Source organism: Patiria miniata, unplaced genomic scaffold (assembly GCF_015706575.1).
Source record: "Patiria miniata isolate m_02_andy unplaced genomic scaffold, ASM1570657v1 HiC_scaffold_2, whole genome shotgun sequence".
Taxonomy (NCBI): Eukaryota; Metazoa; Echinodermata; class Asteroidea; order Valvatida; family Asterinidae; genus Patiria; species Patiria miniata.
In genome coordinates, this window is record NW_024037058.1 from 19,120,575 (window position 1) to 19,142,592 (window position 22,018).

Here is a 22,018-nt window from a genome sequence, read left to right on the forward strand (position 1 = left end):
TCGACTAGTTAGTCTGTGTAATTACTCAGATCGACTAGTGGGACTATCTTGGAAATTATGCTGTCACTTGAGGGCGCAATGACGCTGTTGTTTTTTTTGCATGTTGCACGTGTTCCACACGACCGTTCCACACACATTGTGCATGCATTCCGGGCCGACTGATTGCTCTTACTTTATAGCTCTCCTTGTGTCGCAAGCCGAACAGATTCCAGAATCGCAACACAAGCAGTCACATAGGACAAGTCACTGTAGCCTGAGTGTAGGTATAGTGTATATCATTCTTAATCCAATTGAAATGTATTCATGAAAACTGACACACGTTTAAAGATTATTTTGCATCTGTTTCTCAGTACCTCATTTCGGATTCTTGACAGTCCTGCATCATCATGGGTCAATTTCCCATTAAAGAACTTTCCTCCGTTTATTTTGGTTGGCAAGATTCATTGCATTATATCCTCCCTACCAGTACCACTATGGGAAGGGGGCCTGGGCCTGAAGGAGTTGGTGTAACTGTAAGATTCTTTTCCGTAACACCGTGGATTTCATTTCACCAGTTCTCTGTCTTAATCTTGTCTGTTGAATCCTCACCACCTCCTCCTGTGATCGCCTGCCACATACCAGTTATAGACCGTACACTGCCAGTCCTGGGACCTTCGGCATTGTAGTCGAACATTTAACCAATCGAACTACCAAAGCGCCTCTGGTTGGAATGGATTCACAACTGTAGCGATAGCACTTAAAATTGCATTACTGCTGTCGTAACGATAGCCACTACGTAAACTGAAACTTTGAAAGGACAAAAGTTTCTTTGAAAGGACGAAGTTTCAGTAATTTTTTTCTGGGCCAACGTACAATGTAAGAGCATCAAGTTGGGCTTATCATTCAACAGGTTTGTTTCTGAATGAATTAATTGGAAACTCGTTCTTCTTTATAGCTCCATTTTCTGATCATGGCAAGTAATGGATCAGATGAGGCACCAGCTAAACGGATAAAACGGTAAGTGCTAATGTCTACAACAAAATGCTGTCAAAATTGCAACGTTCAATTCCATCATTTGTCCATATGGTTGAATAAAAGCGCACGCATAAAAACATTAAATCTAAAAATTAATGTGGCCTGACGTTGCGAACTTAGCAAGTTCTTCTTCAGAGGCTAAAACAGAAATGACAGAGGTACATACATTAACATGGGGGTGCACACAAACATGCAGGGATGAAAGAAGAAACACAAAAGGAGGATTTAGGTGGGAAAGGTGTGTTCATATCCAGGAGTCTGACTCCTTTTCTGGCCACTCTTCTGTCACTACCCACAGAACCATTGGTAACATCACTTGTAACACCCCTAATGTCATATATCTCATTTCTTGCAGGGTCTGTGGAGTGCAGTATGTAGGTGAGACTAAGAATACGCTCAAGAAGCGTTTCTATGCCCACCGGTCAACGGTCAACACCAAGAAACTAGACACCCCTGTTGGTCATCACTTCAACCTGCCTAACCACTCCATTTCTGATATGATTTTGCAGGGCATTGAATCTCTTGGCCATCGCAAGGACTCAGTTCGCCTCAGCAGAGAGAAAGTGTGGATGAATCGTCTTCGAACTATTCAACCACATGGTCTCGACATCCAACTTGGAAATGATTAATATTTTTCTTCCTCCATTGTCTTCTGTTACAGATAATCCACCTGGTCTTCATTGTTTGTGTTTACCCATCTTTCCCCATCTTTCATCCCTTTCCACCTCCATACTGTCCCCCCCCCCCCCCACATCATCCCCCTTCACTCCCACACTCTTTTGTCCGTTCCCACTCCCTGTGACCTTTGATCCTTCCCCTTTCTGGTCCCTCCCCTGTTCATACCAGACCCCTTGTGGTTTGCCATCTCCCTTTGTTTCTTTGTTCTCTCATCCACCCTCCCCTGCATCTTTCCACACCTTTCCCACCTAATCCTCCTTTTGTGTTTCTTCTTTCATCCCTGCATGTTTGTGTGCACCCCCATGTTAATGTATGTACCTCTGTCATTTCTGTTTTAGCCTCTGAAGAAGAACTTGCTAAGTTCGCAACGTCAGGCCACATTAATTTTTAGATTTATATATTTCAGGTCCACCCAGTCAGTAAGCAGTTTGCAGCAGTCTTACTTTTTTCATGCATAAAAACATTAACGTAAGCATGTCATGCATGTGCGTGAAAATGTTTGTGTTTACATTGTTATTTATACTAGCCTAAGGATTACTTTTCTTTCAATACAGAAGGCGGCAAGATGAGGATGGGTTTTATTTCAAGTAAGTTTCTTGATTTCTGTTAATGTTATAGATGCTAAATCAATAGGATTGCTTTTCTTAATCAAATTCTACCTTAATTGAAACTTCTTTTCCCAGACAAAAAAGAACTTTGGACTTTGTTAGGTTTTTCAGGGGTCACGGAGGGAACATTTGTTTCAAAAAGCATTTTATCCTTTGAAACAACCTTTTCTTCTTTAAATAATATGCAAAATTTTTCCATTTTCAATATTAGCTTCTTTATGCCCTATATACTCAGTGTGTTACCTCCAGAGTGAAAGTTTGAAAAAGTCACTTGGGTGGGACTCGAGGCAAAGTCCATCTTAGGAAAAGTCCATTGCGGTACTCTCTGCTACATGTACATCAGATTCGAACCAGTCAATCGATCCCGCAAGCTCGGTGGTCGAGTGGTAAGACGTCTGCACTAGAAAGCAGGGGGTCGTGGGTTCGAGTCCCACCCGAGTAATGTTTTCCAACTTTCACTCGGGAGGTAACACACTGAGTATACAGTGTTTATACGTCATGAAGGGCAAAAAACCTTATAGGCTGTTTTGATTTACATTACCCCAACGCAAATGTCATCTTATGAAAAAATTCATTTTTCATTTTTCAGGTCATATGCGGGTGTTTCGATCCATGAAGAGATGATCCGGGATGAAGTCAGGACAAACTCATACAGGTACAGCATTTGGAACTTCTGTTTTCCATAATCCCTCCTTCCCTACTCCATCAACAACTTTACTCCACACTGCATCAAAACTTCCCCCTTACCATGTTTCAGTGTCCACAGAAAGAAAGTGGTCTTTAATTAAAACTCTAACCCTGCTGAATCCAACAGGATCCAACTAAGTCATATGCCTGATGGAGCCTGTTGGATTTAGCAGTCAACCCCTTGTGTACATTCCTCATGCAAAATGTTGGATTCAGCAGGCAACTGAACCGCATTATAATGCCAAGTTGGACTCTGTTGGATTCAGCAGACAACAAAAAATGAGGCACAGTGGATTGAGCAGGAAACTCTGGTTGGACTCTGTTGGATTGAGCAGGGTAGTCCTGAGGAACAACTTGGGGGTTATAGGGTTAATGAGGTGTTGTGCATTGAAACGACCTGAAAAGTAAACTTTGTCACCAGTTCTGTGATCCATTAAAGCTGAAGTGAACTTGGCATCCTGTTCCAGAATCTCCCGCCTCAACGGTCCACTGACTCACCATCCACTGCTTATGGTTGCAGACCAGTAAATCGGTCCGAAATTGCCTGCGCTGGCCAAATCACGATTTGCATGCCCTCAAAATCTTCAGTATTTGAGCATACTGTGGGCCATGAACTGGAGCGTTTGTGGAAAATATGGATGGAAGCCGTGCACAGGACTGTGAGCTTGTAGTTCCGTTCAATTTGGATGAAATTGGGGCCCTAAAGCACTCTATTTTGCAAAGGAGTGTAGGCATCGTTTTTCAAAATGGCGATGGGCTTCAGGACTATTTTCAGGGGTGATCATTTTTGGTTGAAAATTGCTCCTAAAAGTCATCAGTAGACCCCCCCCCCCCTGTAAATTGAAAAGAAAATGAAAGATGATGAAATAAGCCATTTGATGTGTGTCTCGAACACCTTGGAGAGTTGTGAGTATTTTTCCCGAATTTCTGAAGTGGGAGCATTTACCATTGGGGTCAATGGAAGTTTATTTACTGGTCTGCTACCTTATAAAGCACTACACCAGCAAGTGTCTGACAGTCTCCTGACATGCCTGATGACAAACAGAGCATACCTTTTGAAACGTTGAGTTAAACCAACTGGTTCTTCTCAGAACCACACAACTCACAAAGAGATATCATTCACATGATGTTACCGCAAACCTCCGATTCATTCAATGCTGGAGTGCTTTCTCAAGGGTTGCCGTGGCCTGGGGGAAAAAAAATGGGAAAGGAATATTACTTTCACTTTTCCAGGCCAGGCAAAGTCATGGACATTTGTAAAAATTACAAAATTAGTCATGGAAAAGTCACAGAATTTTGTGGGGACCACATTATTTGGTCATTTTATAATATTTTGAAATTTCTTTTTTGCTGATAATGTATATTTTATAATTTTCAACATTTTTATGTTGATCTTTATCTTTGTTGTCTTGCAGACTGGCCATACTTCGCAGCAGCGAACAGATTGCAGGCAAGATTGTGGCCGATATAGGGGCAGGAACTGGTACACAAGTCACCCGATTAACAAAAGCGAATGTGTGTTAGGGAACAGGTCTATAGGTTGTGGAAGAAATTTGGCCCGTTGTCATTGTTTGTTTTTGTTGGTCCAAGAAGGCCAGCCTTCAGTCCTCTTTGTGACTGACTGACTGACTGGTTGCCACTTGTGAGCCGGGCAGTGCTATCATATAGGATTACCTGATATGAATTGGCTAAATTCGGCCCATTGTGTAAACCAGATGGCTGTAGAGACTTCTAGTGAAAAGCCATTTTGAATCAATTGAATAGGATTTTTTTTGTGCTTTCTGGAACCAGCTGTACTAGGCGTGTCTTGTCTTGTTTTTTTTCCCCCTCTGCAGGAATTCTCAGCTGTTTCTGCGCACAAGCCGGAGCTAAGAAGGGTAAGTGCTCCAACTCGAATGCAATAATTGCAGGGATGTTCTCCAGTCAGTCACAAGTCACTACAGATGATCATTCTGACCCACCTTGGGTTCGTGTGCATATTGCACAATGCTTGTGAACACATTGTGCGAGTATGTACTGTACATATTCCTGGGTAGTACATCCCACACATGCACAGTGGCATAGCCAAGGGAGGGAGGGGGGAGGGGGACCCCTCCCCCCCCCCCCCCCCCCCCCCCCCCCCCCCCCCCCCCCCCCCCCCCCCCCCCCCCCCCCCCCCCCCCCCCGCAGGAGGGGGGCACTGGAGGGTTTCCAAATTACATCACGCTTTTGCTCACAAATATGGAAATCGGCATCAGCATAAAAGCAAAAAAGCACCAAAATACCCGTGAAAATGTTAAATGGGACACAAAGTTGCACTTGCAAGGATTGCATTAAATAATCACATTGCATTGGCCCTTTAAGTACAAAAGCCTTAGTGCTTATATTACTCATTTATTATAATCTCCAAGACTATACTCTCATCCTGTTCATATTTTAACCGTCCAGTGTATGCCATCGAGGCCAGTGCCATAGCGGAGCAGGCCAGGAAGGTGGTCAAGTCCAATGGGATGGAACAGCAGATCCAGGTCATCCAGGGTAAAGTAGAAGACGTCGAACTCCCTGAGAAGGTGGACGTCATTGTCAGCGAGTGGATGGTAAGGAGATTGATCAACAGGCCGAATGAAACATCTGGTTCCCTTTGTTCAAGGATTGATGCGTCTTATTTCACCATTACTCAACATGAAATCCTATCCCTTTTTGTCTTGTTTTTCATTTCAAGGGGCACTTTCTGTTGTACGAATCAATGTTGAATTCTGTCATCTATGCCAGAGACAAGTGGCTGAAAAAGGTGAGCCAATTGCATTTTGATTAAAGGGAATATGCTAGTTTTGCTTTTACTGTAATTTTCACAAATCGAAGGATTTGGGGGTTAGTATTTTGTAGCAAATATTGTTACATTGACTTGTTTGCAGTTTTGTGTTCGTTGATGCTGGAAAAACCAAGAAAAACAATCATATTCTTGTAGTCTGGTTCCCTGACCCCGCTTAAAATAAAAATGGAGTAATTTATAGACGTTGGGGAATTGTAAGGTCAGGGAACCAGTCTAGCTGGCTTATCCATTCATACAAGTGTGAAATCGATTGCAAACAAGATACAAGTTATTGTAAATTGGGGGCAGTATTTGAAGAAAGCCTGTTTTTTTTTCAAACACGAGTCGGCTGACCAGCGTTGGAAATTGATACATCCAATTTCTTGACAATGTCAGCACACCAGGTGCCACGATTTTACAGGATGCTTTAGACTGTCATTCACTAACAGTCCAGCAAGGTATTTCATAATAATTTGGAATTTTTTTTTGGTATTTTTGTAAATGTATATTCCCTTTAACTCTTCAAAATCATGTTAAATGTTATATTCATTTTCGGAAGGGCAACGTTTCTCATACAGATATTGACTGCTTCGAGTTGCATATAGTTAAACTAGCCTCTGAGGTGATCCATGAACTTTGTATTTAGAAGTAGAATGCTCCAAGGTTCACCAAGGGAGGCCAGTTTACTACACCACGAGTTAAAGCAGTTGTTTTCTGATCAAGTCAGCCTGATATAAATAAATAAAATAATAATGTTGGACCTTTTTGGGGGGGGGGGGATACATGTTGCACTCTCTGTAACAACATTGCACTCGTCTTTGACTCGTGCAATATATTCTTGTATCCCCCTCAAAGCCATCCAATATTATATAAATATTCAACTTTTTTTTGTTTCTAGGGAGGGATCATTCTTCCATCAAAAGCATCTTTATATTTGGCGCCGATTACTAATGAAGAGATATACAAAGAGAGGTGAGTTGATGATAATTAAAACAAGCATGATCGGATCTTGGAAGCTGCGGGCCAACAAATTTGTTTCATGTATGTGATTTTTGACTCCAGTGACCCCAAGATAACCCTTGACCCCAATTTGGTCATGTGACATGTTGGGGCTGGGCTACTGATACTTTTGACAAAGTTTGGTTGAAATCGGTAGAGGTAATAGACAGTGCCAATGTTTGTTACTAACTAATGGACTAACGAAGAGACATGTTGATTTTTTGATCTGCTATCCTGCAGCTGAAAATTGTCTACATTTATGCAGTAATTATTTCAAAATTTGTGCAATAGGAAAACTGAAAAAATTGTAAAAGCCCAGGACGAAAAACAAAAAAAAGGGTTTGTAGTGTATCATCAGAAAATCTTTTCCAATTCTTTTTATTTCTCAGGATCGACTTCTGGTCAGAAGTGAAGAGTAAATACAGGCTGAATATGGATTGCATGATCCCGTATGCAAAGGAATGCATTTTTGGTAAGAAATGGAGTTATACCCTTTCTTAACAGTGTTTTTTTAAAAAAATTTTAAGGTTTACTGATAAGCATTTGCCCATCACATTGATCACAAGGCCTTGGAAAAAGGTCACTTGAGGTAAAAGGCAACACAAAGAGGGAAAACATACTTAGTTCCTTAAAACGGTTTATAGACAAAATATAACTGAAAGCCATTTGATACAAATGTAGAAAAAGTCTTTCGTGCATAGCTGCACGCATTCTTGGCATGTGCACATTTCAGTAACAATGTAGACGAATCTGGCAGCAGCCATTTTCCGCGGTGGCGTAAGGCACGCGCGAGTCGCGCTCAGGTAGTACGCACGCACTCCGGGCTCCTTCCACCAATAGGAATACCAAAATGCGTGTGCGCCTCATCTTTCAGGCATGCAACTTTTCCTCGGATCGGCTGATTTCCTCATTTTTTACTTCTCATGAAATGCCATTACAAATTGAAAATTACTGTACAAAAATCTTGTGTGGTTTGGAATTTCCTTGTTTTTCCTAAATTCCCAGTTGCATGCCTGGTCTTTAAGAACGCTTGCAGCATGCACATAAGTGTGACACCACCGCAGTAAAAGCTTCTAATTCTGGTCGCCGGATAACCACTGTAGGTTGATGGAATATTGAGGGAAATTATTCTATATACAGAAATATGTGCAGGCCATGCTCTAACTAAAATTTGATATTGGCAAAATTTAAAAAAATTAAATATATTAAAGTATTTACTTTTTGTCTAATCAGGTTCTGTCCAGATTGAAGACGTGATTGGCTCAGACTTGATCGCGCATGAACGCGAGGTAGCTACCATCGACATAAGCACGATAACAGAACAAGAACTCCAGTCAATACAGGTTGGTGAAGGGAAAGTGTTTATTAGGGGTTGGATAAATATGGTAAAACAAATTACAGTTTTTACTGGTCCAAGGGGCCAGGCTATACGGGTGGATAAAAATAAACGAAACCGAGATATTATTGCTAATTGTTAGCGCACATGTGATTCAAAGGGAGATATCCTCTCTTAGAGTTGAATCTCCTCTGCAAACATGAACCAAACAACGATGCTAGAGTACAAAACAAGGCTTATAGAAGTGTGATTTGAACTTTAAAGTGCTAGAATGTGATTTGGCATTAGGCCAGGATAGCACGTGGAAATCTTTTGACATATTTCCGGTGAAGTCCGTTGGTATAAGATCGGGACGGAAACTATAGTGTTCAGAGTTGAAAGAAAAGCCTCAGAGTGAATTTCGACGGAAACCCAAATTTGAATCAGGATTCGAACCCAGGTCACAGAAGTAGACGGCAAGGGAAGTATCCCCACATCAACCTGATCCTCTGATGGCCTTACCTAATTTCCCATTTCCAATTCAAAAATGTCTGATTTATTTGACATGCGACTGTTTGAATTCCAGGGATCCTTCGACTTCAAGTGTTTCGGCATTTCAAAGTTCTGCGGATTCGCCGCCTGGTTTACGGTGACCTTTGATGACATTCAGGACAGGGATCCTGTCACAATATCCACGTCGCCCTACAAACAGTGAGTAAAGGCACCAGACTATAAGCCCCAGCCCAATTACCTGGCTGTGGCTCACAGTAACACACAGGTCTATTGGAAGTAGATTCAGCCACTTCCATAGACATGTGTAGTTCAGATGTGGCTTTTTAAAAGACCTAATTAGGAAGATTCCTCTTTAGTACAGTGGCAATGTTTATTCCACAAAAACAGGTTGATTCAAAACGGCGTTACCCTGGTAGTAGTAGGGCAGGTACAAGAGAGAGATGTGCGGACACCCCCCCCCCCCCCTCTCAGACAAAAATAGCTTTGTAGCCTTCTAAACTATGACCAAACCCTGCAAGGAAATTAGGACCCCAAGTATTGCGCCCTTCCTGAAAAATCGGACTTTCGTTACCCTACTTTTGGTATCATATATTCTGTCCCTCCTGTCATGTTGATTTTGGATGTTGTGTACAGTGTGTTGTTAATAAACTAGGAAAAGGTCTCCATCTTTTACAAAGCCTATCGTGTATGTTGACACGTGCAAGATGAAGTGGACCAAAACTACAAATTTGTCAAATGAAAAAAATAAGAATATGGCGAATCAGTGAATGTCGGCCTTTATCAACCTTTTTTTGTACAATTTTCCCTAAGACCCTCTTCCTAACAAAACCAGCCTGGGTGAACACGGTATTAGAGGGGAAAGGAGTTTGCCTGTTTGTTTGTGGATTTTCTTTTGAATGGGAACATGAATGAACTGTGACAAACAAGACATCCACTTGGACATCCACTTGTCATTGTTCATCCTCATCAGTTACTTGTGACTTGACTCAACTACCTGTGACATCTTTCTTTGTCCCAACAGCCCAACCCACTGGAAACAGAGTGTGCTGTACCTACCAGAACCAGTCAGCGTAGAGCAAGACACGGAGATGAAGGGTCTGATAACGCTCTCGCCAGGGATGACAAATTCTCGGTATGTGCATTGAAAGACTCCTTGCCCCCCCCCCCCCCCTTTTTTAGGATGCACTTGTTGCACGGAGGAGGAGGTTAGGAAGTTTTTTGGCCAAAATACCATTTCTTGAAACACTGTGAACTTAGAACAGTTTGTTTTTAGGTGTTCATAAAACCTATGTGTTCATTGTTTCAAGATTTCAGCTTTTACACACTTTCTGAAAATCTAAATATTCGCCATTTCGTTTTTATTTTTTTGCCCCCAGGTATTTGGATGTAGCATTGCAATATACTGTAGGGGAAATGCCCCAAATCAGCAGGCACTACACGATGTCAGATGACTACCCTAGCTAGCTAACTGAAGTGACATGATGACAATATTCCATTGTTTTTGAACTCGTCATTTGCTACACTACTCTTCAGATCTATGCCCTTCCATTCTCGGCCCTCTGTATTTTGCTTGAATCACTCCCCTTTCAACCAACGCCTCCCATTTCCAATCGATCAACCACTCATCATTCCATCAACCCCTCCCCTTTTCCAGTAACCCAAGCCCTCCTCTTTCAATCATTTTCTCACTTTTCCATCAAGCTCTCACCTTTGCAATAGCCTGACCCTTCCCCTTTACAATAAACTCCTTGATTTCCGTCAACCCCTCCCCTTAAATAAATTATAATCTAGAAATTACTGTGACAATGGCATGTGTAGGGATTTCATTGAAATAAACCCCTTTGATCGTAATCAATATTTCTCGGGTTGAACGAGGTGGTTTGCTTTGTTTCCGTTAAAAACAAAACATTGTTATAGACCCCCTTTTGTAATGGAAGCCAATACTTATGGCTTTTTTTTTAAACTAAATTCAAATTCAGTTTTACTTACATGTAGGCACAAGAGGTCTAAACATGCAGTGAACAAAAGCACACAACCCCAAAGATAGATGCAAAGCAAAGGATATTAACAAGTTATAAAACTGGGCCAGTGTTAAAAGATTTCAAAACAAGCAAATTTTTCGGAGATCTTGACTTTTTATACCATTCTTAATCCAAATTGTATCATATAACTTCCTTATGACACTGCTACTTAAAAAAATGTTGAAACATTTGCATGTCATTTCAAAATAAATTAAATATCTGGCACTTTTTGTACAAGAAAACAATAGTTGTCTTGACTGTGTTTGTATGTGGGTTACATAGATATTTGCACAAAAATGTGAAAAGTGTGTAAATGATGACGTCATAAAAAAAATGCATTTAAAAAATAAAAGTACATGTATAAGGGAAGGTCATATTGTCATGAAACTTGGTGGAAAGCTAGATAACATCAATATGCAAAATCCGAAGTGACGTCAAGATGACATCAACTAATTGTCAATATTTTTTATCTGTTGGCTACTAGCTCAATATTACTTTTATGAATTTTGAAAACAAATGACATGACTGCACATTGGCAAAAAAAGCAGTCATACAAAAATCATATGTTCTGTTTTCAAATAGACATAGACCTCTAGTTATTATGTGGAAAAATAGGAGCCATGTTTTGAGGTAAAACTAAGTTCCCAAGCATGCCACACGAGTTCTTATAAAAGGCAACATGTATTCTTAAAGACCACACGCATTCTTAAAGGCGTACAGCTAGTGTACAATGTAGAAGCCATTTTTTAGGTGAAATCAAGTTCCCACGCATGCCACACATGTTCATAAGGGCTGCACGCCTTTTCATAACCCTATGGTCAAAGGAGCCCAGAGTGCATAATACTACCAGAGCGTACACCTAGTTCCACCTCTGAAATCGCTTCTAATTTTTTAGATTGCCGAATGAGTCTATTGGCTATGAGACAAAACTGCTTTCAATTTCATGACAAATGAAATGTATGTTATTAAATGTTTCTCTTTTTATTTCACACTATTTCAAATTAAATGAGGTACAACACGTTGTACAATAAGTTCATGCAAAATTAATGTACAATATCACTTGCACATGAACGTATTGCATTAAATGTACAATGTACAATGAAAAATAGTCTAAAATACACATTTAAAATGATATTTCATAGCGACAGGTTTGATTTATTACTATAAATGGGAAATGAAAATACTGTTCTTGTGAAAATTAATTTAAAAAAAAAAGCAGCGGAGACACTGAAGCCAAGCCCAAATATGATTCAATGAAAAAGCAAAAAAAAAAAAAAATATGATAATAATTAATACAATAACCGGACGATACATCAGTATTTTCCTATGCTTTTCACCTACATGTACGAAGGAAACAAAATTTTCCTGAAGAGTTTGTTTCTATGAAAACAAAATTAGGCTACCAACTTTGACTTGATGCATTCCACATTTTGTGGGCAGGAAGTTTACCATAAAAAAAGAAAGAAAGATTCCAGTCAAACCAGTGAGTTTGGCGGTTTTGAGACATCATCTTTCATTGAAAAAAAAAACTTGTTCATTTTGCCGACGCGCATGGCTACGGCGACGCGGGCGCATACCAGAAACCGGAGACTTTTTTTGTTTGGCCTTAGGGGTGTGCATTGGAACCGGGTACCAGACTAACCCGACTGCTGATGTCAGTAAACTGGTTCCGGATAATGGGATCGGGTACCTGTCAGTACCGAATTTTACAAATTACTTTGTAACTTCTAAGACAATGGAAAAGAAAGATTTTGAATACCATTTGTGGGGAATTTTCAAAATGAAAACCAGGCTAGTTTTACATGGTCAAACTAATACAAATTTGTGGTCATTTTAACCCCAACTCCCTAGCATGATTTACTAGGAACCATACCCATCCTGGCAAATTCCAACACCATATGGGAAACTGCACACACATATTTCCGACTTTGATTCTGGAGGTGTCAGTGTAGGGGTACTGTACCCATCCTGACAGATTCCAACAAAACATGCCGTTGGGGTTTGATGGGTTGAGCTCTGTTAGGGTTAAGGCACGACAGATGGCGCTCGTGAAAGCTGCAGTTTACACCCCAAAACCATAAACCCCTTCCGACAACTTCCGGGATTTGAATTTGGGGGTTGGGTTTCTTTTACGGGTACCCAAATATCCGTGTTTTACTTCAATAGGGTACCCGGTTCCGGTACTAAAGGGCCTGTCACATTATATGCAATCTAATAGGAGAACTTACGGCGACCAAAAATATTTCATAAATTTAACAATCGCAGCGAGGACGCAAGAAAATGACAACTTTCTGTCTCAAAGAAGCTCAAGTTACGCTCATACTGTGCTCTTCCCGTGCTTACGATGCGCTCAACTCGCTCTCTATGCGCCCCTGTCAAGCTCAATTACTCGATCTAGTCGCTGCCGCTGCGCTGTCACTGCGTTCACACTATGCTCTGCTCGCTGTTGATACGTCCTAGTAGCTCGCGTCGCGCTCTCTTTTCGACCAAAATACGCTCACGTGACGTCACTTGCACTGTATAACTACCACGACAAAACGGTCAATACAAAGTCCAGTTTCAAAATTATTCTACAAGTTCATCGCAGTAACATCGCGAGTTACTTTCTCATGGAGACTACATCGACTGCCTTGCGCCTATAGGCTGCCTCAATGCCACTTCAATGTCGCACGATTCACGCTCGCACAGCGCCCGAGATGCGTCATTACGGCGTCCTGGCCAGGGCGCAGAAGTGTTGCGATTGTTTTGAGCATGTTCAAAGACCTTGGCGCTCATCGGAGACCATTAAGACCCTCTGGCGCCCATCTGGCGACCTTTGTAGTTGTCGCTGCGATCTAGTAGTTGTTTTTGCGCCCCAGCTATTTTTCAAGGACGCAGTGAGAGCGCATATAAGATCGCAGACAGTGTGACAGGGCCTTAACCATAACTACACACCACTACAACTGCCACATCCACAGTTATTTAAAACAAAAGGTTTTTCAGAAAATTCTCAAGTCCTAAAGACCGGTTCATAGTGACAGCCAAAACACATTTCTATTTCAAGTGAAGTTTCACTGTTACCTCATGGAATTGGCTTCGCACCAACATCCCCATGAAGTATGAACCGGCCTTAATTTGTATTCATGATTCACATTATGACCCAAAAGGGTCTGCAAGATCTGACGAAAACTTGTCAAGTTCCGAGTGTTTTTGCAGTTTTTCTTCTTTCATCAAAGCAAACATTAAAGGAATGTTGTTCAAAATAAAACAACAACAACGTAAAACAAACTTACCAATTAAAAACATTTCTCACCTGATATGTACACTACACATTTTATATACAAATCTGAAAAAAAAACCCAAATGTATGATACAATGAATATTTCTACACCAGGACAAAACAATTTCTCGTTTTTCATTCAAAAAAGGTGACAAATCAGTCCAGTCGTTTATTTCAATTTTTCAGTTTTTGTTTTGGAGTTTCACCAACTAGACCAATCATTCTCCGACTCCTTTGGCACCTTGTGATAATTTCTTAAACAAGCAGGAAAATTTGAAGAGCTGCAAATCACAATAGCAAACAAATTCCTCCGACTCCTTCATTTCCCAGAAATATAAAAATCTTCAAAAGTGAATTGAAAACAAAATCTAGACATTTATTTTACTTTTGATGAAAATCTTGGGCCTAACTTAACAGAGAAATAGAAAAAATACAAATCAACATCAGCATTTAAAAAAAGTGATCTGGTACTTATATTGTGATGTTTTACAGCAAATTTTGCCACTGTTTTGCTTGCTGTCTATATTTCAAAATATACAGAAATTTACAAATTGTCTTTGCCTGATCATCATATTTTTCGGAAACAGCTAGTGTACACACATTTGAAATGGTGCTACTTGCTCTTCAAGTAAAACAATTGGTTCCCATATCCATACTAAACCACAGATTGTTAATCATGTAGACATAGGTTCACCTGAATTCCCATTCTGTACATGTACCTCCCAATCACAAATACAGTACCCAATTAAACTGATCATAAGGGACCGTGACCATTCAGCCCTGGTATGAAAAGGACCCCCCGGTACCTCGTCCGGTCCAAAGCCAGTCCGGTCTTCAGCCCAGTCTCATCCGGTACATGGTCCTGTCTGACCAGAAGTTTTGAAGTTAGTCAGGCGCATCAATTTAGTGCCCTTCAGAGAACGTCCAGAGCAGAACAATAGCAGACTTACCGGATTAAAGATAAAATTCTTCCTTAACGCCTAGGTAATTTACGGTCCCATTGTGCGCGAAACCGCATGGCAGGGGTTTTGATCTGTGCCAACAAAAGTGTTCTATTGTTTCGCGCTGAGAGATGAAAACCACAACCGGCTTCTTCTGGGATATATTACATGTGTCAATACTTGCAAACAATAGACCCCAGGATAGAGGAGTTCCTGATTAGCAACCGGACCAGCTCCTGGGCTGGTAGCTGGGACGGTACGAGAGGACTTTTTGGGAGGGGACAAGCTTACTGGGGGGCTGAATGGTCACGGGCCCTAACTTGGGGGAAAAATGGAATCCTTTTTCCTGTGTGAGACACCGACTGAAGTGAATCAATGGGTGTGAGAATCCAAGAGCACAATGAAACACATGTTGCAAAATGCTCTGTCCACACACCACTGCTCTTGATTAAACTGAGAGAACTTTTGCCATCAGACTCGGACCCTCGTTCCTGTATTAGCTGCTGGATTACCTTTTCATTACTCAGTGTCTTCAAACGGTGGGTGAGGAATGCCTGCGGATTTTCTTGGACTTTGGGGGGCTTGGGGTCAGCGAGACATCACTGACATCAGGACCCGCCTCCTCCGTCGTGCCGGGATCAAAGTCGTCTTCCGACGACTCCTCCGAGGAATCCTCCTCTGACATTTCCCTGATGTCGCCCGGCTTCTGGAAGTTAATCTTGACCAGGAGTTTCTGCAGCTGCTGAGCCCGGCTGGCCTTCTTGGACCCCGTATCCGGCGGGGGTTTCATGACTTTTCGCTGCTGCTTCCCTTTCTTGGCCTTCCCCGCGGCCTGCTTTCCTGGCGACTTCTTCGCCACATTGTTCTTCTTAGGCCGGTCTTTCCTCGGGGTTGCTTTTTCCACCGCTGCTGTCTTTTTCTTCTTTTTCGTCGGGGTCGTTGTCTTCTTCTCCTTGACAGGTGATGATTTCCTTATCCTGGCTGGGGTGGCGGAGGTTTTAGAACGAGGGGGCTTGAAGCTGAAATCCTCAATTGAAAGGGGGGAGCCCGTCTTTTCCAAGTAGGCAAGAAGTTGAGGGCGGGACCGGAATTTCTTTCCTGATGGACTGTTTACAAGAAAAAATATATAAATAATCTTCTAGTTATTTCGGAAAGCTTCACTGTATGCTTACAATCTCAAGATGTGACGTTTACACATTTAAACGTCTAAAAATCCGTCAACAAATTTTCCGCAAATGCAGTTGAAACGAAACCCGAATTATATAAAAGGGACCTACGTTCTCCGTTCAAGCAGTCTTCCTTTGAGTTAAACCTGAATACATGTACACGTAGCACAATTAATTATTTCAAACCTATTTAATTTACCAAACCTTTGAAGCACTGCAATACTTGATCACATTCGGGGCACACGTAGTTAAGTTTTTACGTTTTTATTAACTGCCATTATTGATTTATCATGTCAATCACGCTGGTCTGCAAACACAATGAGCATGCATCAGGCTTTGTGAATGGCTAAACGTTTAAACTGTTCTTAAAATATTTGCTAAACGTTTACAAAATTAAACGCAAATTCACATCCTTATTACAATCTGAAAAGCCTGATAGCCTAATATTATGGAGCACTAGCATGTAAATTGAATTGGCACTGACAAGTTTTGCATTGCTATCCCAAATGCATATATGTTTGCGACAGGTTCTTAGCATGAAAATTTAACCAGTTTGCGCCGGAGGCCGTGATAACACACACTGGCTGTTTTTGTGCACAGGCACGGCTGACGGGTTAAGACATCAAGATTGCCTCGCCTAGCCTCCGAGTGATGTCTAAATATGCTAATCCCTCGTGGACCCACACAAAGTCTGTGTAGTCTGTGGAAGCAGACCGTGTGCCGACTGTTATGTGGGCTGTTGTGCACGCCTGCACGGCCTAGTGGTGTACAATTCGTGCTCCAATGCACACCCCCGAGTATTGAAACATGAGGTTTCGGCAAGAAATATCGTACAAATACTGTTGAAATCACTCTTGTGAGTAAGTATTTGTGGCATTTGGCTGTATATCAGAAGTTGGCTGGAAAATTTTGCCTTTTAAAAATTACGGAATTTTCGGCAAAATAAACCCGGCGCGAAGTGGTTAAGCAACATTTACTATTAGGCAGGTCTATGAAATTTTGGCCGCAGCTTACACTTTGATTGGAACTAGGTTGCTGGAAAATTGAAACCTCACCTCCAAATATAAACATCAAATTTGCCAGCACTTTCCCCTTGCATTCTCTGAGTTACCATCCTCTTCCATCCGTCTGGTAAGGGTGGCTCATCCCCGGACTCAGTGACTGTCGCTGAAGAGGGTGTTTTGGGGGCCTTCGTCGGTGACTTTGAAGGCACGGGTGTCTTGGCAACCTCTTTCTTCTTGGGTGTGGTCCGTCGTTTGGCTGGTGTGGTCTCTGCAGCATCAGGATCCTTGACATCCTCTTCTGCTTTGCGTTTCTTAGTTGAGCGTCTTTTATTGTCTTTTTCTGTCGGTGTAGCTTCAATTTCAGTGTCTTTTGACTTAACTGGGGTAGTAGACGGCGATGTTGCTTCTGCTTCGGCAGGGGTTTCTGTCTCGGATTCCGGTATCACTTTTACAGTGAGTTCCTTTTCTTCTTTTGATTTGTCGTCAGCTGATAGTGTCTTGTCTTCGCTCTCTGCTTTCTCCTTCTCTGTCGCTCGGAGGGCCTCTTGCCTCCTTGCCTCTTCTTCCATCTCTGCCCGATGTCGCTTCTTTGGCGTCAGGGGTCTAGGGGAGCTCGAGACAGGCGCGACGAGGGGGCTGATCTTGCAGATTGGAGATCCATCACTCTCACTGGATCCAGAGGAGGATCTGCGGAACACAAGCAAGCAATATTAAAAAAAGGTGCCACATGCATTTAGAATGCACTTACAGCAAAAATTTGTTGGGACAAATATGGTAAATTGTTTATGTTGTTGGCAAAATCCTGAATGTTAATTTGTTAATGTATGCCCAGCTGTAATTCCCTCCCTCTGAAATTTGCCTTTCATCCATTGAAATATTGTATGAATAGAACAAATGTTTGATTTCTTTTAAAAAGAATTTTAAACTGAAGTTTGTATGCACAGTTATCTTGCTTATGATATGTATGACATGAAAAAAAAGTCTGCTTTAAGTTTAGAACAGAACCCCAAATGTGAATTAATAATAATTTGGCACAACTGCATAATCCCCCGCCACTCATCTACATGCATCCCGCCTTGTAGCCAGCTACATGTATGCCTATACGGAGTCACGCTTGACTGCTCACCCACAATTCGCTTGCACTTCCCACTCTGTATGTTTTTTCAATCTTCCTCATTCAATTTACGTTGTATGTATTGATTCATCCGCTTTGAGGATTTCTTAATAAGGGAAAACAGCGCCCTCTAGCACCTTCCCCGACTCATCCCACTCCATATCCACGTACCCGCGCAGCCACTTCAGGGGACCTAATTTGGACATAGACTTCTTTCGATCTTTCCATTCAAGTAACGCTGTACAAAAATGTAAGTACTGATTCATCCGTTTGGAGGACATTTTTAAGAAGGGAAAACTTTGAAATTCGAGCTGGAGGTCAATGTACGTTGTAGCCAGCGGTCTAAAAATGGTGGAGGCCATGCAATTTGGCCTCAACGTCAACACAGCAGCGGAAATCTTGACTTTTTTTGTGTCAGTTTTGTTCTCTTTCAAGTTGATCCTTTGCTTCATGAATGATTCACGAAGCTATAAATCGACTACAAAATTGAACAAAATGTCTAAAATCCGAAAAAAAAAAATTTCGGCGGCTGTGTTGACATGGTTGAGGCCAAATTTCACGGCCTCCCCCATACATGCCATATTTTCAGACTGCTGCCGTGCTGGCTACAACATACATTGACCCCGTTCCTATATAGGGAAAGGAAAAGACTCACCAAAACAGTTGACTAAATGACATTCAAAATTGACATTCTGATATTTCTTGACACATCTGAACAATTGGCAATGACACCTTCTTGAATATCCGCAGGTTTAATTTTGTGGAAAGAGGGCACGGCTTTGATTTATGAGGAAAATTAAGGGGTAAAAGATGACGGTGACAACCAGAAAACAGACTCAAAAACCAAGATGGCAAACGTGAAAGCTCGATGCAATGAAAGTTCGATGCTGATTGGCTGATAAAAAATAAATATCTTATTTATTTTTTTTAGCAGCCAATCAGCATCAGGCTTTCTTTATGTAGGGCTTTCACTCGTGTTGTGAGAACTACAAGATGCACGTCTGACTGCAAAAAAAAGGTAGGAAAGTCACATTTTCTTTGAAAGTACTTTCAAAATTACAACTAACATGAGTTTAAATGAAGAAAAAAAAACGCTTTAGCCTGCAAAAGTCACTTTGGTACTGGACAGTTTTCTGCGCAAAAGTCAGTTTTGAACAGAACTCGTAAAAAATAGAGGTGTCCTAAAGATAAGGATTACTCCGATAAGCATTGGAGCTGGACTTTCTCAAGCTAGACTATCATTTTTATCAATATGCCTACTAGTAATAGTACTAAGCAGCTTATTATTATGGCGGGTCTAAATTTTGTTTAAATTATAAACGCGACGACTAGTCTGCTAGTAGTGTCATGAGTGTGACTGTGTGAGTGTGAGCCTATTTTACCTCATCTTTTGTATTAACACAGAGTTGGCAATTCAACCATGTGGCCTCACCATTTGTAAGATACATTAAAAACATCAAAGATGTGAATGAGAAAGAGAACAGATGAATGTTTTTACCCCGATCTGGATCTGGACGATAGCCCTGCGTCTGTTGCCGCCAAAGTAGGAACAGCACAACCTTCCGCCATTTTGCCTATATTGAAGTGCGCCCTCTCTAGCCCAACCTCATAGTGCTTGCTGTGCGCGTGGGATTTCACAATGGTATCGAAATAAACACAGCATGCTGCTGCAGCGAGCAGGGGTATATGAAAGGGGGCGAGGGGTTGCCGCGTGGGTCCGGGTGGGTGGGTGGAAAGGAGGGTGGGGGGGGGGGGGAGGAGAGAGAGGACAGATTTCCAGTGATCCCATTGCAAGGTGCCACCCCTCCTCCGCCCCCCCCCCCCCAAAAAAAAGCACGACATTTGCTAATTTTCTTCACCCTTCGGATTTATGAAAATGTGAATAAAGTGAAAAATGAAGCATCCAAGAAGATCCAGTTCCTCCTCCCCCTGCGCTTTTCGAATTTGCAGCAACTGGCTGCCCCGTCGGCCCGCCATCCTGACAAATTTGAGCAAATTTGGTTGTGGGTACGCCCCATGGTGCCCCAGATACCCCCCCCCCCCCCCCCGGCCCCGGCAACACCACTCAAGGGAGGAAGAATCTGAAATCTGCACTTTTCTCATTAAATAAAAAAGAAATATTCATAAGGTGAAATTTTGCGCCGGGATGATGTAAATCAAATTAGGTTTTGCCCTTCACTGACGGATTTTTTCCAACTTTCACCCGGGAGGTAACACACTAGTATAATCGGTGAAGGGCAAAGCCTAATTTCATTTACATCACCCCGGCGCAAAATTCCATTTTATGAACAACACAAACTCCTGTAAAACATATCTGTGGATTTTGCACTTCAATAGTTCGGAATTGTGAACTTTGCGTTTGTATCCATGATTTTGCAAACGTTGTAGGGTGTACTGTTCATCCAGAAAGTTCAAAATTATCAAATCTTGATTTTCGCAAGCTGCATTTTGAATACCAAATAAATGACTACAAACATTGTATTCTAATAAAATAAACCATGACTCAAAGACGGTGCATCAAACTAATGACGTCATTATTATTTCAGTAGATCGAAAGCAGACAAATCAAAACATGATAACTTCATTAAAAAATCTTCAAAAACAACATGCTATGAGACAAAACCTATTGTCATACCACGGTAATAGATTGTGAATTTTAATTGGTCATCGATCACGTGTCATGTCACAAACACGCGGGGTACATGACCCTCACGGGGTGCATTACCCTTTTCTTTCCCGCTGTTAAAAACAAATTGTCGTTTCCACCGCGTTTGTATTATATTTGTGTGACCTCGGTACCGGGTACGAGGTTGTAGCTACGCTGGTACTACGTTAATCGATGTATGTTTTTACGAGATGTGCCATGGTGGACAGTGAAGCAATATTTCTGCTAGTATAACCGACATTGTTGCTACATCGTTCGTCACTGTTCGTCTGTTTTTTTAACTGTGCAAATTTCGCAGTAATTTCACCGTGATAATGTCGGCAGATGACACCAGGTCTCCACCAATTTAAGAAGAGGTTTCTCTCTCGTTCTAAAGACGATACAAGAAATTTGCTTTTTGAACAGGACAGCATCAGCACGAAGAAAAATTTAGAAAATTTTGTGCGAAAAGTTCGCCAATTATGTACCGTAACAGGAAAAAAGTGACCCAATTATTTGGACGTTAGTAATCTATTACTACGGAAGCGTTAAAGGGCCATAATACAAACTAAAAATATGAAAAAATAAGTCGTAATTATGACTTATTATTAAGTCATAGTTATGACTTATATCTTATAATTACGACTTAGTATTAAGCCGTAATTACGACTTAGGATATCTCATAATTATGACTTAATACTAAAGTCATTAGTATAACATATAAGTCAAAATTATGATTAAACAATTACTAAGTCGTAATTATGAGGTATAAGTCATACTTAGTCATTATTATTAGATATGTCATAACAATGACTTAATTATAATTCATAATTATGAGATATGTCATAATTATGACTTATTATTATTATTTTAAAGATTGTATTATGTCCCTTTAACGCTTCCGTATATTACCGTGGTATAACAAAACAATTGTTGCCTGCTGTGACGGGGCCCATGGGTATACACCAACACCCTCGGGAGTTAATGGCACCCGCGCCCTCTCGGGTGTACAAACACCATGGACCCTGCCACAGCAGGCAACATTATAATGTTAATCTAAATTTTAATATTGTTTTTAAGTTTCCTTCAGGGGTCACTGGAATTCGAAGTCTTTCGAGGCTGATGGCGACACGAACTACTATTAATTAAAATACGCTGAACAAAAACTAAATATTTTTAAACACGGCATAAAGTTGAAAATTATCAAATCTTGATTTTCGCAAGCCGCATTTTGAATACCAAATAAACGAATACATGTACATGC

The 22,018-nt window shown here is 41.3% G+C and overlaps 2 protein-coding genes across 3 annotated transcripts; one reads left to right on the top strand and one right to left on the bottom strand.

Moving 5' to 3' along the window:
• Nucleotides 1-91: 91 nt before the first annotated feature.
• Nucleotides 92-11,889, top strand: LOC119726785 (protein arginine N-methyltransferase 6-like). 2 transcript variants are annotated; one of them, XM_038198635.1, is made up of 14 exons: nucleotides 92-259; nucleotides 935-996; nucleotides 2,247-2,279; nucleotides 2,890-2,955; nucleotides 4,403-4,470; nucleotides 4,823-4,864; nucleotides 5,415-5,563; nucleotides 5,689-5,757; nucleotides 6,677-6,750; nucleotides 7,167-7,249; nucleotides 8,011-8,120; nucleotides 8,679-8,803; nucleotides 9,627-9,737; nucleotides 9,982-11,889. In XM_038198635.1, exons 1-14 carry the CDS (start codon nucleotides 101-103, stop codon nucleotides 10,067-10,069), a joined length of 1,239 nt encoding a protein of 412 aa, XP_038054563.1. In that variant the 5' UTR covers nucleotides 92-100; the 3' UTR covers nucleotides 10,070-11,889. The 2 variants fall into 2 exon arrangements, with proteins under 2 accessions (XP_038054563.1, XP_038054564.1); XM_038198636.1 differs by having other exon boundaries at nucleotides 93-263.
• Nucleotides 11,890-14,960: 3,071 nt separating this feature from the next.
• Nucleotides 14,961-19,725, bottom strand: LOC119726786 (neurofilament heavy polypeptide-like). Its single transcript, XM_038198637.1, has 3 exons — nucleotides 19,609-19,725; nucleotides 17,048-17,683; nucleotides 14,961-15,932 (listed from the first exon to the last, which is right to left on the bottom strand). The coding sequence occupies exons 1-3, from the start codon at nucleotides 19,677-19,679 to the stop codon at nucleotides 15,359-15,361; spliced, it is 1,281 nt and encodes a 426-aa protein (XP_038054565.1). The 5' UTR covers nucleotides 19,680-19,725; the 3' UTR covers nucleotides 14,961-15,358.
• Between the last annotated feature and the right edge of the window lie 2,293 nt (nucleotides 19,726-22,018).

What these genes read in the sequence shown, in the direction of transcription:
- LOC119726785 (XM_038198635.1), top strand. Translation starts at nt 101, where the DNA reads ATGTTGCACGTGTTCCACACGACCGTTCCACACACATTGTGCATGCAT. An exon ending in CCAGCTAAACGGATAAAACG is followed by an intron (nt 997 to 2,246) that starts GTAAGTGCTAAT and finishes CTTTCAATACAG; the next exon opens with AAGGCGGCAAGATGAGGATG. An exon ending in GAAGAGATATACAAAGAGAG is followed by an intron (nt 6,751 to 7,166) that starts GTGAGTTGATGA and finishes TTTATTTCTCAG; the next exon opens with GATCGACTTCTGGTCAGAAG.
- LOC119726786 (XM_038198637.1), bottom strand. Translation starts at nt 19,679, where the DNA reads ATGGCGGAAGGTTGTGCTGTTCCTACTTTGGCGGCAACAGACGCAGGG. An exon ending in TCGTCCAGATCCAGATCGGG is followed by an intron (nt 17,684 to 19,608) that starts GTAAAAACATTC and finishes TGTGTTCCGCAG; the next exon opens with ATCCTCCTCTGGATCCAGTG. An exon ending in TTTGATGTTTATATTTGGAG is followed by an intron (nt 15,933 to 17,047) that starts GTGAGGTTTCAA and finishes TCTTGTAAACAG; the next exon opens with TCCATCAGGAAAGAAATTCC.